The sequence below is a fragment of the Apodemus sylvaticus genome, chromosome 22 (genome assembly GCF_947179515.1).
Source record: "Apodemus sylvaticus chromosome 22, mApoSyl1.1, whole genome shotgun sequence".
Taxonomy (NCBI): Eukaryota; Metazoa; Chordata; class Mammalia; order Rodentia; family Muridae; genus Apodemus; species Apodemus sylvaticus.
In genome coordinates, this window is record NC_067493.1 from 58,462,460 (window position 1) to 58,475,941 (window position 13,482).

At 41.7% G+C, this 13,482-nt stretch overlaps 1 protein-coding gene and 1 non-coding gene across 13 annotated transcripts in view; both read left to right on the plus strand.

Annotated features, from left to right (window-relative positions):
* Ep400 (E1A binding protein p400) overlaps positions 1–13,482 on the plus strand; it is a 111,035-nt gene that overhangs the window by 76,709 nt on the left and 20,844 nt on the right. For all 12 annotated transcript variants that reach the window (XR_007974987.1, XM_052167662.1, XM_052167654.1 and 9 more), the window contains 12 exons: positions 947–1,041; positions 1,500–1,771; positions 3,636–3,838; positions 3,923–4,092; positions 5,446–5,642; positions 8,761–8,872; positions 9,128–9,271; positions 11,805–11,963; positions 12,154–12,237; positions 12,645–12,779; positions 13,194–13,238; positions 13,326–13,479. Coding sequence is in view for 11 of the 12 variants with exons in the window: in XM_052167662.1 (XP_052023622.1) it covers positions 947–1,041; positions 1,500–1,771; positions 3,636–3,838; positions 3,923–4,092; positions 5,446–5,642; positions 8,761–8,872; positions 9,128–9,271; positions 11,805–11,963; positions 12,154–12,237; positions 12,645–12,779; positions 13,194–13,238; positions 13,326–13,479 (1,770 nt within the window). In the remaining variant the exon portion in view is untranslated. The remainder of the gene's footprint in view (positions 1–946; positions 1,042–1,499; positions 1,772–3,635; positions 3,839–3,922; positions 4,093–5,445; positions 5,643–8,760; positions 8,873–9,127; positions 9,272–11,804; positions 11,964–12,153; positions 12,238–12,644; positions 12,780–13,193; positions 13,239–13,325; positions 13,480–13,482) is intronic.
* Positions 5,085–5,215, plus strand: LOC127673417 (small nucleolar RNA SNORA49). Its single transcript, XR_007975156.1, has one exon. It is a non-coding gene; the product is annotated as a small nucleolar RNA SNORA49 (small nucleolar RNA).

The window sequence follows — 13,482 nt, forward strand, 5'->3', positions numbered from 1 at the left end:
ATACATATACACACAAATATATTTTAAAGTTTAATGTATATATTAAGATATGCACACACATAAGTGTATAATTAGTTTAATAGACATTGTCATATACATGTGTATGCATACACATATATATACAGTTTTATTTTTAAGAAAGAAACCTTTGGAGCCACCAAAGTGTGGCTGGAGACCTCCCTGAGAGTAGAGCCATGTACTTGGTATAGGGTTTGCTCACTGCTCTGGCTGGCCTATGGCTGCTGGGCTCTAAGCTTCTGTCTTTTTCTCTGCCAGCTTCTCTTCTAAGGACCAATCCTTGTCTGCATGTGTTCAGTATATTAGAGCTGGTGGGTGAGTTTGATTCATGGACAAGCAAGGAGCTGTTCCTCATTATATGCTGATTTTCTGTGGTGTTTTATCATTATGGGACAGAGGAGGCTGTCCATTATGAGGCTGGATTAGGACAGATATGTGATCTGTTTGTACCAGAACAGTCTTGACTCTAGTTCTGAACATAGCTATGATGCATGAAACTCTTAGAGCCAGCTCCTTTTTTTGTTTTTTTTTAAAGATTTATTTATTATATGTGAGTACACTGTAGCTTCAGACACACCAGAAAAGGGCGCCAGATCTCAGTACAGATGGTTGTGAGCCACCATGTGGTTGCTGGGATTTGAACTCAGGACCTTCAGAAGAGCAGTCGGTGCTCTTAACCGCTGAGCCATCTCTCCAGCCCAAGCCAGCTCCTTTTATCCTCTTGGGATTTCAGGAGGCAAGCTGCTACACCTTGGCCAGGCAGTCTCCCTTTAGGAATGGATCTGTTGCATGTGGACTTTCCTTTTTGTTCTTTGGGACCCAGGAGCGAAAGGGTGTTATGGATGGAATTTCTTAAGCATTCCAGACAAGTGCTCTACCATTAAACTATACCTTTATTCCCTTCAGCTGTTTGCTTTTACATTTGTAGTTGGTGTTCCGGGTCGAGTGGCAGTAAATGCTGTGTCTGTTGGAGAACCTGGCCTGGCTTCCAAACCAGCTTCTCCTGCTGCGGGGCCAACCCAGGTAAGGCTTACATGCAAGGACACACAATGGCAAGTAGCTGTCAGAAGCTTCCCTGTGGCAGCCAAGGCCCCTGTGCATCCTTTCTGGCTTATGCATTTCAGAGATGCACATGCTCTTAGAATTAGGACCTTGATTTAACACACTTGATTAACACACTAGTTCCCAATGAAAGAAACTGACATAAGCTCTGACTGCAGACATTGTGGTCTTTATTCGTTTGTTTTGACTTATCCTCAGTGTCTTCTATGTCTTAGGAGGACAGAGAAGGCTCTCTTGTTTCTTTTGTTGCCAGTAGTTTCATTCAAGTATGCCATGGATGTTGAAATGAATGTATGCATAATAGTTCCCAAAGCCTTCAGTGAGGTAATTTTGTTGAGTTGGTTTTTTTTGTTGTTTTTGTTTTTTGTCATGTTCTGCTTTTTTTTTTTTTTTTTTTTTTTCTGGCCTTTTTGATCAAGGAGGAGAAGAGCCGACTTTTGAAGGAACGGTTGGATCAGATTCATTTTATCAATGAGCGGCGTTGTTCCCAGGCTCCAATGTATGGTAGAGACTTGCTGAGGATGTGTTCCCTGCCTGGAAGAAGAAAGAGGTCTTTGTGCTGGTCTTTGGATAGCAACCTTGGGAAGGGTCCTAAAGGAGCAAACTATGACATGTTACTCTCAAAGAGTGAAGGTGATCTGATTTTGACATTGAGTCAGCGTCAAGAGTCTCTTCAAGATGTTCTTGACAGGTGAGTTAGTGTATGCAGGTGAGTATCTTTATCCTTATTTTCTGTTCATTCACTCTGATGCACACCAGAAATTTTCTTTTTCCTTTTTAATTTTTAATTTTGGGTCTCATGTAGCTGCCCTTCAATTCTATATAGCTTGCCTAGGCTTACCTTGAATTCTTACCAATGCTCCTGCCTCCTCCTCTCAATGCTAGTATGAATCGCCACATCCTGTAGTTCTTCATTCTTTGGATTTTTAGTGTTTTTATTTCTAGTTGCTTTCCCTCATGTTGTCTTCTTGAGTTTCTTGGGGTTTGAAGTGTTTTGGGAACGTGGGCCTGGTACTTGGGTTATAAGCTGGCTCTTTTAGAAAACTAACCCACAAAACTACCTGTATATTACTTGGGGACATCAAAAAGTAGAATTCAGTTAGAGTAACCCCAGTGGGCTGAACACCACAACTAGCCAAACTGTTCCTGCTAGGCCTTGATATGTCCGCTGCTCTTGAGACAACTAGCATTCTGTGCAAGTTTCTCTATGCCCTGGCCCTGCTCCCCGGCTCAGCTTCAGTGTTGTTTTCTTTGTCTGGCTGAACTACGTTGTTACTTCCTGTCCAGAGAGGCCCTGATTACCCAGTGCCTGTGCTTAGTGTTCAGAGCCCGCCCTCCAGGTCTCTTAGATAAGTGAATTAATGAAGAAAAAGACAGAGTCCTTTCCAGGCTGAGCCAACCTGTTTCTGGCCCTCCCAGGCTGTGTGGTAGAGTTGTTGCCATTTATTCTCATGCTCTTGTTTGTCTTTGAAATTCTGGCCATCTTCACACATCACAGATGGCTACTTCAAAGGAGATGTACTTGGGAACAAACCACCAAGACTCAGCTTCACATGTTGGAGAGCCAACTCAGCATTTAAAAGCTCATATTACTCCTACAGATTACTCTAGTTTGGTTACTAGCTCCCGTTAGGGGCTTCACAAGTACCTTAAGCTCAAGGGGACTGGACATCATCTTCTGTCCTCTACAGACACTGCATGCATATACACAAGCCACACATAGATACACAAGCATAACCAAGAATACAAGTAGCTGGGCATGGTGGTGCAGCACTGGGAGGCAGAGGCAGGCACTCCAGGCTTAGAGTTAACTAGTGAGTCTCAGAAAAAAAATTAATAAAAAAAAAAGTAAATAAATAACATTTAAGGGGCTGGAGAGATGGCTCAGCAGTTAAGAGCACTGACTGCTCTTCCAAAGGTCCTGAGTTCAAATTCCAGCTCACGACCATCTGTGATGGGATCGATCTGATGCCCTCTTCTGGTGAATCTGAAGACAGCTACAGTGTACTCGCCATATACATTAAATAAATAAATAAATAAATAAATAAATAAATAAATAAATAAATAAAATCTTTAAAAAAATTTTAAAACAGCTTCAGCTGATGGCTAGGAGAGAAAGCTTTCTGGTGTATATGACTGGACTGGAGGTTAATAGGTAGTATTATGTTGGTCATGGCCTTGCAGTTCTATCTGTAGAGTGTCCTGGGTCTGTCACCTCTCAAGGTACATGTCACCTGTAGTATTTATATAGAAGGTTTGTATTCAGAGATAATTGACTTCTGTTCTAAGAGTTCCAGCAGGACTATCTGAGCCAGTGGCTATAGTCCGGAGAACTCCCTGTGCTGGTCATTTAGATCTGTCCTAATTGAAGTCTTAGGTTTGTGTCTTGGGTTTGTGTGTGAAAGATTATGCTACCTCGTAGTGATAGAGTCTGGCTCTTGCTGGTTGTCTGACAACTCACACTGTCAGAGGGTTTTACATTGCCCAGAAACCTCATTGCTGCCAAGAGGGTCCAGGGTACCACATAGTAATCATACATGATTTCTGCTTCTCAGGGTAGCCTGTGTGATTCCTCCAGTGGTGGCTACACCACCTTCCCTGTGGGTCGCGAGGCCACCCTCACTGTATAGCAGCAGGTTGAGAACTCTGAGGCAGTGTCTGAGGGAGCACACCGGCCCTTACCATCGGCAGCTGCAACAACTAACAGCACTGCGCTCACTGCAGTTCCCGGAGCTGAGGCTGGTGCAGTTTGACTCAGGTATGTCAAACCCCGTTGGCATGGTTTGTGAAGTGAGATACATTTGTTCTAGAATGCAAGATAGACATTCTCTTTCTCATTCAGGGAAGTTAGAAGCTTTAGCAATCCTGCTACAGAAACTGAAATCTGAAGGACGTCGGGTGCTGATTTTATCTCAGATGGTTCTTATGCTAGACATTTTAGAGATGTTCTTGAACTTCCATTATCTCACTTATGTACGGATTGATGAAAATGCCAACAGTGAACAACGACAGGTAAGAATTAATCCTTTTGTGGTGATTCCATGGTATGACCCTGAATCATCGGATTTTGGCCTCATTTTCTTACAACTGTGAGGTCAGTAGTCCACTGCCCCTAAATGCAGAACTTTCTGAGTTCCAGACTGACTGCTTTCTTGATTTTTTTTCCCCACCCTCAACAAGCTTGTCAACCAGCTGGATTTCTGGTCCTAGATATCTGAGGACAAATAGGGGTAATCTGTAGTCACATTGGGGTAGTACTGACATACTTTAAGAGGTGGCTATCTAGCAAAGATATGAATGCTTTTTAGACTAACTGGCAAAGAAATACAAATTGAGAAGTTTTTCCATGTTTTTGTTGACCATATTTGTTAACATTTGGTTAAGAAACAGCATTTGTAGAACCTCTAATATAGCTCTTCAGAAAACAGCATGGATTGCAAGCCTCAGAGATAGATGAGACAGTTGATGGTAGTGATCCCTGTCTAGGGCTTCCATACAACAGCAATAATGTTTTACTGAATGATTGGTCCATAAAATTATTCACTGTAGAAGTGCACATGATATGCCATGATTAGTAACTGAGTGAATATTCAGCAGAAGAAAGTACAGAAAGAAGGTTTGTGCCTTGGCAGTGAACCACAACTTTCTTCACAACCCCAAATGACAGACTAGAAAGGCCTTACCAGAAGTGTCCAGTACAAGCATGAGTATTTAGTACAAAAAAAGGGTCATGAGTGGAGGAGAAAAACTCAGTTCTGAATAAGACTTGAGTTGTTCTTTTTATGTTTCAAAGCAAATACAAAGTTGGTACACATTATACATGCAAATATAAAGGAGCCTGGTCTTTTTTTTTTTTTTTAATAGTGTAGAAAATTAGATTGTTATTTGAAGAAAGAGGTTGGTCAACTTTAGTTCTGTTTTGGCATGGAAATAATTTGTAGAAGAGAAGTACTCCGCATTCATTACAGTTTGTTGTCCCACGTGGTTAGAGAGATCTTTTTGTTCTTCCTCAGCCTTACTCCAGGGGCTTCTTGCCTGTAGAGTGCTCTGGCATTGTCTGAGGATAGAGGAGAAAGCACAGCTCCCTCCCTAGCAAGACTGCTTTCTTGTGGGGCCTACAGTTTGGGCTGACAGCAAGTACCAGATAGACATGACATCTTATACACATGATGTCTGTACTGTCTAAACATGACATAGAGATGCTGTGCATAGAAGGAAGGGCATGCATGGGGGAGAGCCAAAGTAAGATGTTATTTATGGGACAAATCAGACTGTTACAAAATAACTTGAATTGACAGATCATAGGTGTCAAAAATCTTCCAGTATTCTCAGAAATGTTAACCTAAGTACTTTGTTTCCTCTCAGGAGCTGATGAGGAGTTTCAACAGAGACAGGCGGATTTTCTGTGCCCTTCTCTCCACCCATAGCCGTGCCACTGGCATAAACCTTGTTGAGGCTGACACTGTGGTGTTTTATGACAACGACCTAAATCCAGTTATGGATGCCAAAGCCCAGGAGTGGTGTGATAGAATTGGGAGGTGCAAGGACATCCACATATACAGGTGATAACAATCCTGACCAACTCATAGAAGTGCACATAATGAGCTTTGTGGAAGTGTGGGTGCAGGAATTCAATAATGAACACAGTTAAGAGGTAGAGCCAGATGTACTATGCTGCATTTGAATTTTAGAAGTTTCTACATAACTGAGGTTTATTTTCCTTTTAGACATGTTTCTAGTGCTGCTGTTTAGTCTGGCCTTTGGACTTGACATTTACATGAATATGTAATCAGTTGTGTGTTAGGTTAGTTGTGTGTTGGCTTTTTGGTGTTCAGTGTGTACATGTTGTACATCTTTTATAGTAACTGAAGAGTACAGCTTATATTTGGCTTGTTTGAAGTACTATAAAATACAAAGTATCTGTTGAAAGACATTGGATATGTCTCATTATCTTCAAGCATATAAATTGTAACTGGTGGCCTCTCACAGCTAATTGGGAAGATAGAAGGGCCCCATGGTCCACTTCTAAATTTCTGAGTGTTATTTGTTATGTTAATACTAGTCTCGTGTGCAAATATGCAGTCTCTGAGAGAATTGGACTGGGTCACTGTTTCCTGCCTATGAGCACAACACAGTCTAGACAAGGCAACAGATGTAGGCTTCAGGTTGAGTGTTGAAGAATATAATAAACAAATAGGGAAATGATGGATTGGAGGAGCACCTTGCCATTCTTCATGCAAAGGTCAGATCAGTCTCATAAGCTGAGAAATAAGGTGCTCTGATTTAAAAGTGGGATACAGAAGACCTAGGAATTTGAATAGTCAATTTCAAGTGTCACAGCACAAAGATCCAGCTCACTGTAGGGCATAATGATACTTAGGCTGAACATGAAATAATCTGTTTGGGGCTGCAGACAGGAAGAATATCAAAGTGAAACTGAGTCTAGTCAAGGAAGCCACCATGTCTGTAAGACTCAGGAATTGCCTCAGCCCTTCTGAAAGCAGCATGAGAAGACTTGTTGAAATTAAAGTGCTGTGCCCTTTACTTGCCATAGCCATGCTGAAGCATTTGCCTCCGAGTAGTGTTGTTTGTTGCAGCAGGAATAGGGAAAAGCCATTAGGATGCAGCCATACACCTACCTACTGAGCAAACAAAAGGAAAGCATGCTCATAGGGAGCTTCCTTATGCTGCTTAGCAAAGGCCACATGCATCAAAGGCCAACCCAGGGTGATAGCATTTCCTAATAGTCTTTGCATTGGCTGCCTAGGAGAAGGGGTTGGAAAGGCAAGCAGTGGTGAAAATATATATTGCAAGAATTCCTTCTCAAAGCATCCTTATAAACAAGGCCCCAAAGACAAGCCAAAGTTTGATGCCACCAAAGCCTAGCATTGGAAACATTGCAGATAGTTTATTGGGCATGAATGGTTTCTTACAGGGATATGGGTAACCTTAAAACTGCAGCTACACCCTAGAATGGATGGTAACTTATACATAACTACATAGATGGAATCTCTTCTGCCCACCTTCCTGAGCCTTCTTACTCTAGTCTCTTTACATGCTAGTATAGAATTGCATACAAAAATGAGGGTCCATGACTTCCCCAGCTCATCTTTCTCAGAGAACATCAGTAATCAAAAGGGCCACTCATAATGGTCTCTTGCAAGCCAACACAGCCAGATCTGATGAAGATGGCTACTATTTTGCCTGGAGGACTACATTGTACAATATGTCTTAAAAATTCACCCACAGGGCACATGTGATAGCTTAACTAATTAAAATATTTGCCTTTAATTTACCTGAGTTTAATCTCCAGGACCTACATGGTAGAAGGAGAGTTATCACTGTAACTCTCCATCCATCTGTCCTTCTATTACTATAACTATATATTATAATACTGGTAACAAGTTGTGAGAAAAGTTGTTCTCAGACTTCTACATGTGAGTTGTGTCACATGCATGCCTATGTGCTTATCTCTTGATCGATCGATCTTAGTCTCAATATTATTTTTTAAGAAAAAAAAATGTTACTCATGCTGGACATGGCATGTGCTAAAATCCTTGCATTCTAGAGGCTTAGACAGGAAGATGATGAGCTTGAAGCTAGTCTGGGCTACATTGTGATATCCTGTCTTAACAAAACCCAACATACTGCATGTGTGTGCTCTTATTACATGAATGTAAGGTGGTGCCATCTTGCTCTATGCTACAGAGTGTTGATGTGCTTATAACCCAGAGGTGGACAAAAATGCATACTGTTTTAGTGTTGTCTCACAGGCTAGAATCGGCTCTTTTTCCTACTCCTAAGCTTAAACGAAAGGGAACTGCCTGTGTCTTCTGGACCTGTGTTAACTTGAGAAGAAATAGGACTGCACCTTGATTGCTCACTTTTTAATATGTTCCCTATTTAGAATTTTTTTTCTCCTGGAAAATTCTCATTAGTTTTTCTTCATCCCTATGAAAATTTTTGTTAAGATGGTTTAACTTAAGCTGTCTTCATTTTTAGCATTTAACATCCTTAAAGCAAGTAATCAGGGCTGGAAAGATGGCTGCTCTTACAGAAGAAGCAAGTTCAATTCCTACCAACCTCAAAGCGGCTCACCAGTAACTCTGTAACTCCAGTCTTAGGAAATCAAGAGCCATCCACAGGCTTCATGGGCATGGGGCATGCAAATGGTACACACACATGCATGCAGGCAAAACATCCATATACATAAAAATATTTTAAAGTATATTTTAAAACAAAACAGTGAATGTTGTAGGAAAACAATAGACTGGATGATAAGCCCTGCTTAGGGTAGTACTCTGAGACCTTTTGGGGGACTAGCATCTTGCAGGGGACAGGTCAGAACGGGACACCTCTTGAAAGTCTCTCTCAAGGCAAGTTAGGAAAGAAGTCAACTCTGTCTGTTGTGGTCTGGAAGGACAGTCAGTAGGGATGAGTACAAAACCAGTTGAGAAAGGTCTAGGTTAAATGTGGTGGGAGAAACAGTGGCAGGCAGAGGGATGCACTTCTACAGACTCCAGAGTGCAGGAGAGCAAAGATTGAAGAGGGAATGACAGTGGCTTAGGCAGATGCTGCTTCTCTGGCCTGGTATTGGCTTGTGTTTCCAGGTGATGTAACTGTTATTTCACCTGTATATGTATACATATTTTTTCTTTTCTTTCTTTTTTTTTTTTATAGGCTTGTTAGTGGCAATTCTATTGAAGAGAAATTGTTAAAAAATGGAACTAAAGATTTGATCCGGGAAGTAGCTGCTCAGGGAAATGACTACTCCATGGCATTCTTAACTCAGGTAGCTTTCATATGTTAGGAATCCTCAGTAACTGCATATGATTACATAGGGAGACTCTGTCTCACTTCCCAACTTCCCTCACACTGAGGAATGCCACAGTGAACGGAATCTTTTTTTTTTTTTTAATGTGGGATTTATTTATTTTTAACTAATGAGGGATGATTCGAGGGTGGGTTTTTATTCTGCCCAAGGCTTAAGTCAGATTCAGGATTGTGTCTGTTCCAGGGAGTTACTGTGCTTATTATTTGTGTTTAGCGAACTATCCAGGAGCTGTTTGAAGTCTACTCACCTATGGATGATGCTGGCTTTCCTGTGAAAGCTGAAGAATTTGTGGTGCTTTCTCAGGAACCATCTGTCAGTGAAACCATTGCACCCAAGATTGCAAGACCTTTCATAGAGGTGAGAGGAAACCTGGTCTTCCCTAAGACTTGTTTGACAATGAATTGTGACAGTGTGTGCTTTTACTCACCTGGCTTCAGGGTGCTCAACCTTTACTCTTTCTTGATTCTCCCCTCTGTTGATCCTGAAGCCTTCCTGCCTTTCTTTCTGCTCTGCCCCAACTGTAAAGTATCAAGGGAATGGAGGAGAAAATGCTAGCCATTGTCTTCTTCCCATTAGGACTTTCTGAGCCATATTCGATTTCTAGTATTGACTCAAAGAACCATGCATCCCATCTGGCCCCCAAGCACTCTCCCTATAAAATACACAGCTGACTTTGAAGACTTAGATGAGGCCCCAGAATGTCTGTATTTGGTATCTCATGTTGGTTCCTTATTGGGTTATAATATTCTAGATGCATGTAAGGGATATTACTGTTTCAGTGCAGGCACTGGTAGGTTTGGAGTTGCACATATGGGTCCTGTGCAGTGGTCATCTTTATAGGCATGTAGCAGATACCTATCAGGACTACTTATATCCTCTTTCTCCTGTTTCTGGCTTGATCAAGGCCCATTTTATTTTACCCCAGTGGCCTTACTTTGAATGTCTTCCCCATGGAAGCTGCCCCACCTCTGATTCTGCTGTTTATCTAGGAGATGATTGGCTTGTTGTTGCTCTTCTGCAAAAGCCATGAATGATGGTGTACAGCAATACCCTGGTTTGTTACTGGCTTATGCTCCATGCTATCAGATTTACCAACAGTGATGATGGTCAGCTAATTTCTGATTCTAAAACTGAACTATTTAGAAAGTCCATCCTTTCTTGAGCCACTCCTTTCCAGAAGTGATTATTCTTGTGGTATCCTTTTACAGTTGTCCACCTTGAGCTGGTTGTGAATGGAGTTCTGTGCTTTGGGTCTGCTTTGTTTCATGTGGCAGTTGTGTATCTGCCCCCATTCTGGATAATAATATTTATGAACTTGCTACACTGCTCATCAGACCTGTGTATGGATGACTTTGTAGTGTCTTGTGAGAGCGTGTACATGTGTTCCTACTAAATGTGAGCCTTGAAGCACAGTCTCTGGCTGCATATCCTGCATATACAACCAGTAGATAGAGCTAAGCGGCATGCCTCAGTGGCATCTGAGTGCTGCAGCTGCTGTGGACTGCCCGGGGCTTCAGTTGGATGGTCTTTCTCTTAAGCTATGGTCTCCTATGGTAGATTTATTTTGCATCTTGCTGTTGAATAGTGAATCTATGAATTTGATGGCCACTTGACTGGCTTCACCCCTTGCCCCAAAGCTGGCGATGAAACCCTAGACTTCATGTAAGCCCACTAGTGAGCCTTATCCCAGCTGGATAACTAGTGAGTCATCCAGCTCCCGGTTAACTTTTTTTAATTGCTTGGTCAAGTGTTTGAATTTTGGAGACTTTTTTTTAAGGATGTATTTTATTTTGTAATTTGTGTGTGCGTATGGATGCACAAGTGTGACTGACTGCAGAGACCAGAAAAGTCAGTTTTCTTAGGGCTGCAATTACAGGTTGTTGTGAACCATCCAAGGTGCTGGGAACTGAATTCAAGTCCTCTGAAAAACCAAGTGCACCATCTCTCCAGGAACCTTTACCTGCTGAACCATCTTACTGTTTTCTCCTTTCTCTTTTTCTTACTGTCTTTTTGGACTCTTTGTATTATGGGCTCAGGGTACCCATGCCATTATTCTTTATCTTACTGAACAGAGATTCCTAGACCTGTCATCATCATCATCAGGGCTTTCTGTATTCAGCTTTAAAGATTATTCAGGTTACCATGGTGTCCTCCTCTGTTGTCTTCTGGAAATGATTTTTGTGAGTCTTGTGTAGTATGATCATCCTTTCAGCTGTAGGTTTTGCCAAATACTTTGAAAACTGGTTGCATGAGGTTTTGTTGTTGTTTTTGCCATGGTTATATTGTCTCACATGTCTCACATGGGGCTCTTTTTACCGCCCCAGCCATTATTAGATGTGTGCTACTGAGTGCTTAGGAGGTGAACAGTGACATTTTTTTAATGTACACACCTCAGCTATAGTTTTCTGAACACTTCTTTCTGGGTTTTTTTTTTTGTATTTGGATGTGAACAGTTTTGTTTTCCCTGTGTCAACAGCTGTGGTTAGTGCCATATATACTAGGTGTGAAATGAAATGAAATGAAATGAAATGAAATGAAATGAAATGAAATGAAATGAAATGAAATGAAACCACACAGCACCTTCTTGTTCTTAGAGCCTGTAATTTTTGGTGGCCTCATTTTCCTATTTATTTTGGCATTTTACCATCCTTAACCCATGCCAGTCTTTTGTTCTTCCATGTGACTTCCTTGTTTAGTTTGATAGTAATTTTATAAGGTCTAGAAGTTTTAGATCCATCTACATGTCTATCATTGGAATGCCTATCATCCAGCCTATGTGTTAGATTCTTAAAAAAAAAGGGAACTACCTCTGGAGGCTTGCTGCTTGTTACAGTACATACACCTTCATTTCATAAGTCCACCTTCAAGTCTAAGTGCAGACTCCCTGTAGGCCCTCAAGAGCATTGAGTGTCTGGAGGAAGATGCGCAGAGGTCCATAGAGGAGGCTGGGCCTGGATCCAGCACTGTAGCTGTGTCCTCAGACTCAGACGGCTCTAGATACGACGAGGAACCATCACAGCTGGAGGAGCTGGCTGACTTTATGGAACAGGTTTGGAGATTTTTTTTTTCTTTAGAGCTAAGATTTTTAACATTTAAACCCTTTGTGAAATATATTTTATTTGTTTTGGCCAAGAACAATTACTTTTAAAATTAAATGTTGGTGAAAATTTTTATGAGGAATTTTATTGATCTTTATTAAGTTGCTACTAACCCAGTTCAAAAATTTATTTTTGAAATAGCTTACACCAATTGAAAAATATGCATTGAATTATTTGGAATTGTTCCATATGACCACTGAACAAGAAAAAGAGAGAAGCAGTGAGGTAAGAAAAACAAGTTTTGCTTAGCGTGACATAGTAAAAGCAGAAATTTTCAGTGCAGAATTTGATTTGAAGTGACTATGAGTTTATGAAATCAAGGGACATCCAAATCCTAGCAGTGCAGGCCTCACTGAGACTGCTATCTTGGAAGCCCTGTGCAGGTAGCTGGGTTGCTTGCTTTTTACCTTGATGTCATTGCACTTGTTTGGAAGTAGCTTGGGGCTGATTGAGGGTTATACATTGAGGGGCTAAGCATGTGTAGCAGTACAAACTGAGACATCCCTTTGGGGAGATAGAGCGCCACCATTTGTGTGCACAGTGGCTAGGTGAGTTGACCACTAGGAAGAGATCAGAAAAAACCTTCCTGCTCTGATCTCAGAAGTTCTTTTTCCTATGCTTTTTTCTGGCAGGATTTGTTGATGGCATCAATGAAGGACTGGGAAACCCGCAATGCTAGATCCCTGCAGGAAAGGGAGGCCCGGATGCAGCTGGAACAGGAGGAGGCAGAGCTTCTCACCTACACTCGGGAGGATGCCTATAGTATGGTAAACTAGCCTCTACTTCTGAGGAGAACACTCAGCTCCTTTCCTCACCTAACTGCTGTTCTGAAAGCATACTCCTGATAATTGACACTGTTTTGGTTTTTCAAGGCAGGGTTTCTCTGTGTAGCCCTTGCTGTCCTGAATCTGACTCTATAGACCAAGTTGGCCTCAAACTTGCAGAGATCTGTTGGCCTCTGCTTCCCAAGTGCTAGGATCAAAGGCGTGTGCCACTGCTGGTGATAATTAACACTTTGAGGTCTTCACTGTTATGATAAACTGACTTAATGGATGGGATGGGACTTCTGGGATTTAAATAAAACACAGTTTTAAATCCACAGTCATGATTGAATATTGATTCCTGACATTTTGCATGAAGCAAAGCCTTTGTTGTGTCTCAAACCTGTTTTTGTTCCATAGGAATATGTCTATGAAGATGCCGATGGACAAACAGAAGTCATGCCGGTATGTGATCCCTCTCCCTGGGTGCCTGATCAAGGGCCAACCTTTCCCACAGCATGGCAGCTTATGGAACCTGCTTTCTCTATACAGCTCTGGACACCACCTACCCCTCCTCAGGATGACAATGATATCTACATTGACTCAGTTATGTGTCTCATGTATGAGACCACACCCATCCCAGAAGCTAAGCTGCCTCCTGTTTATGTGAGGAAGGAGCGCAAGCGGCACAAAACAGACCCCTCAGGTG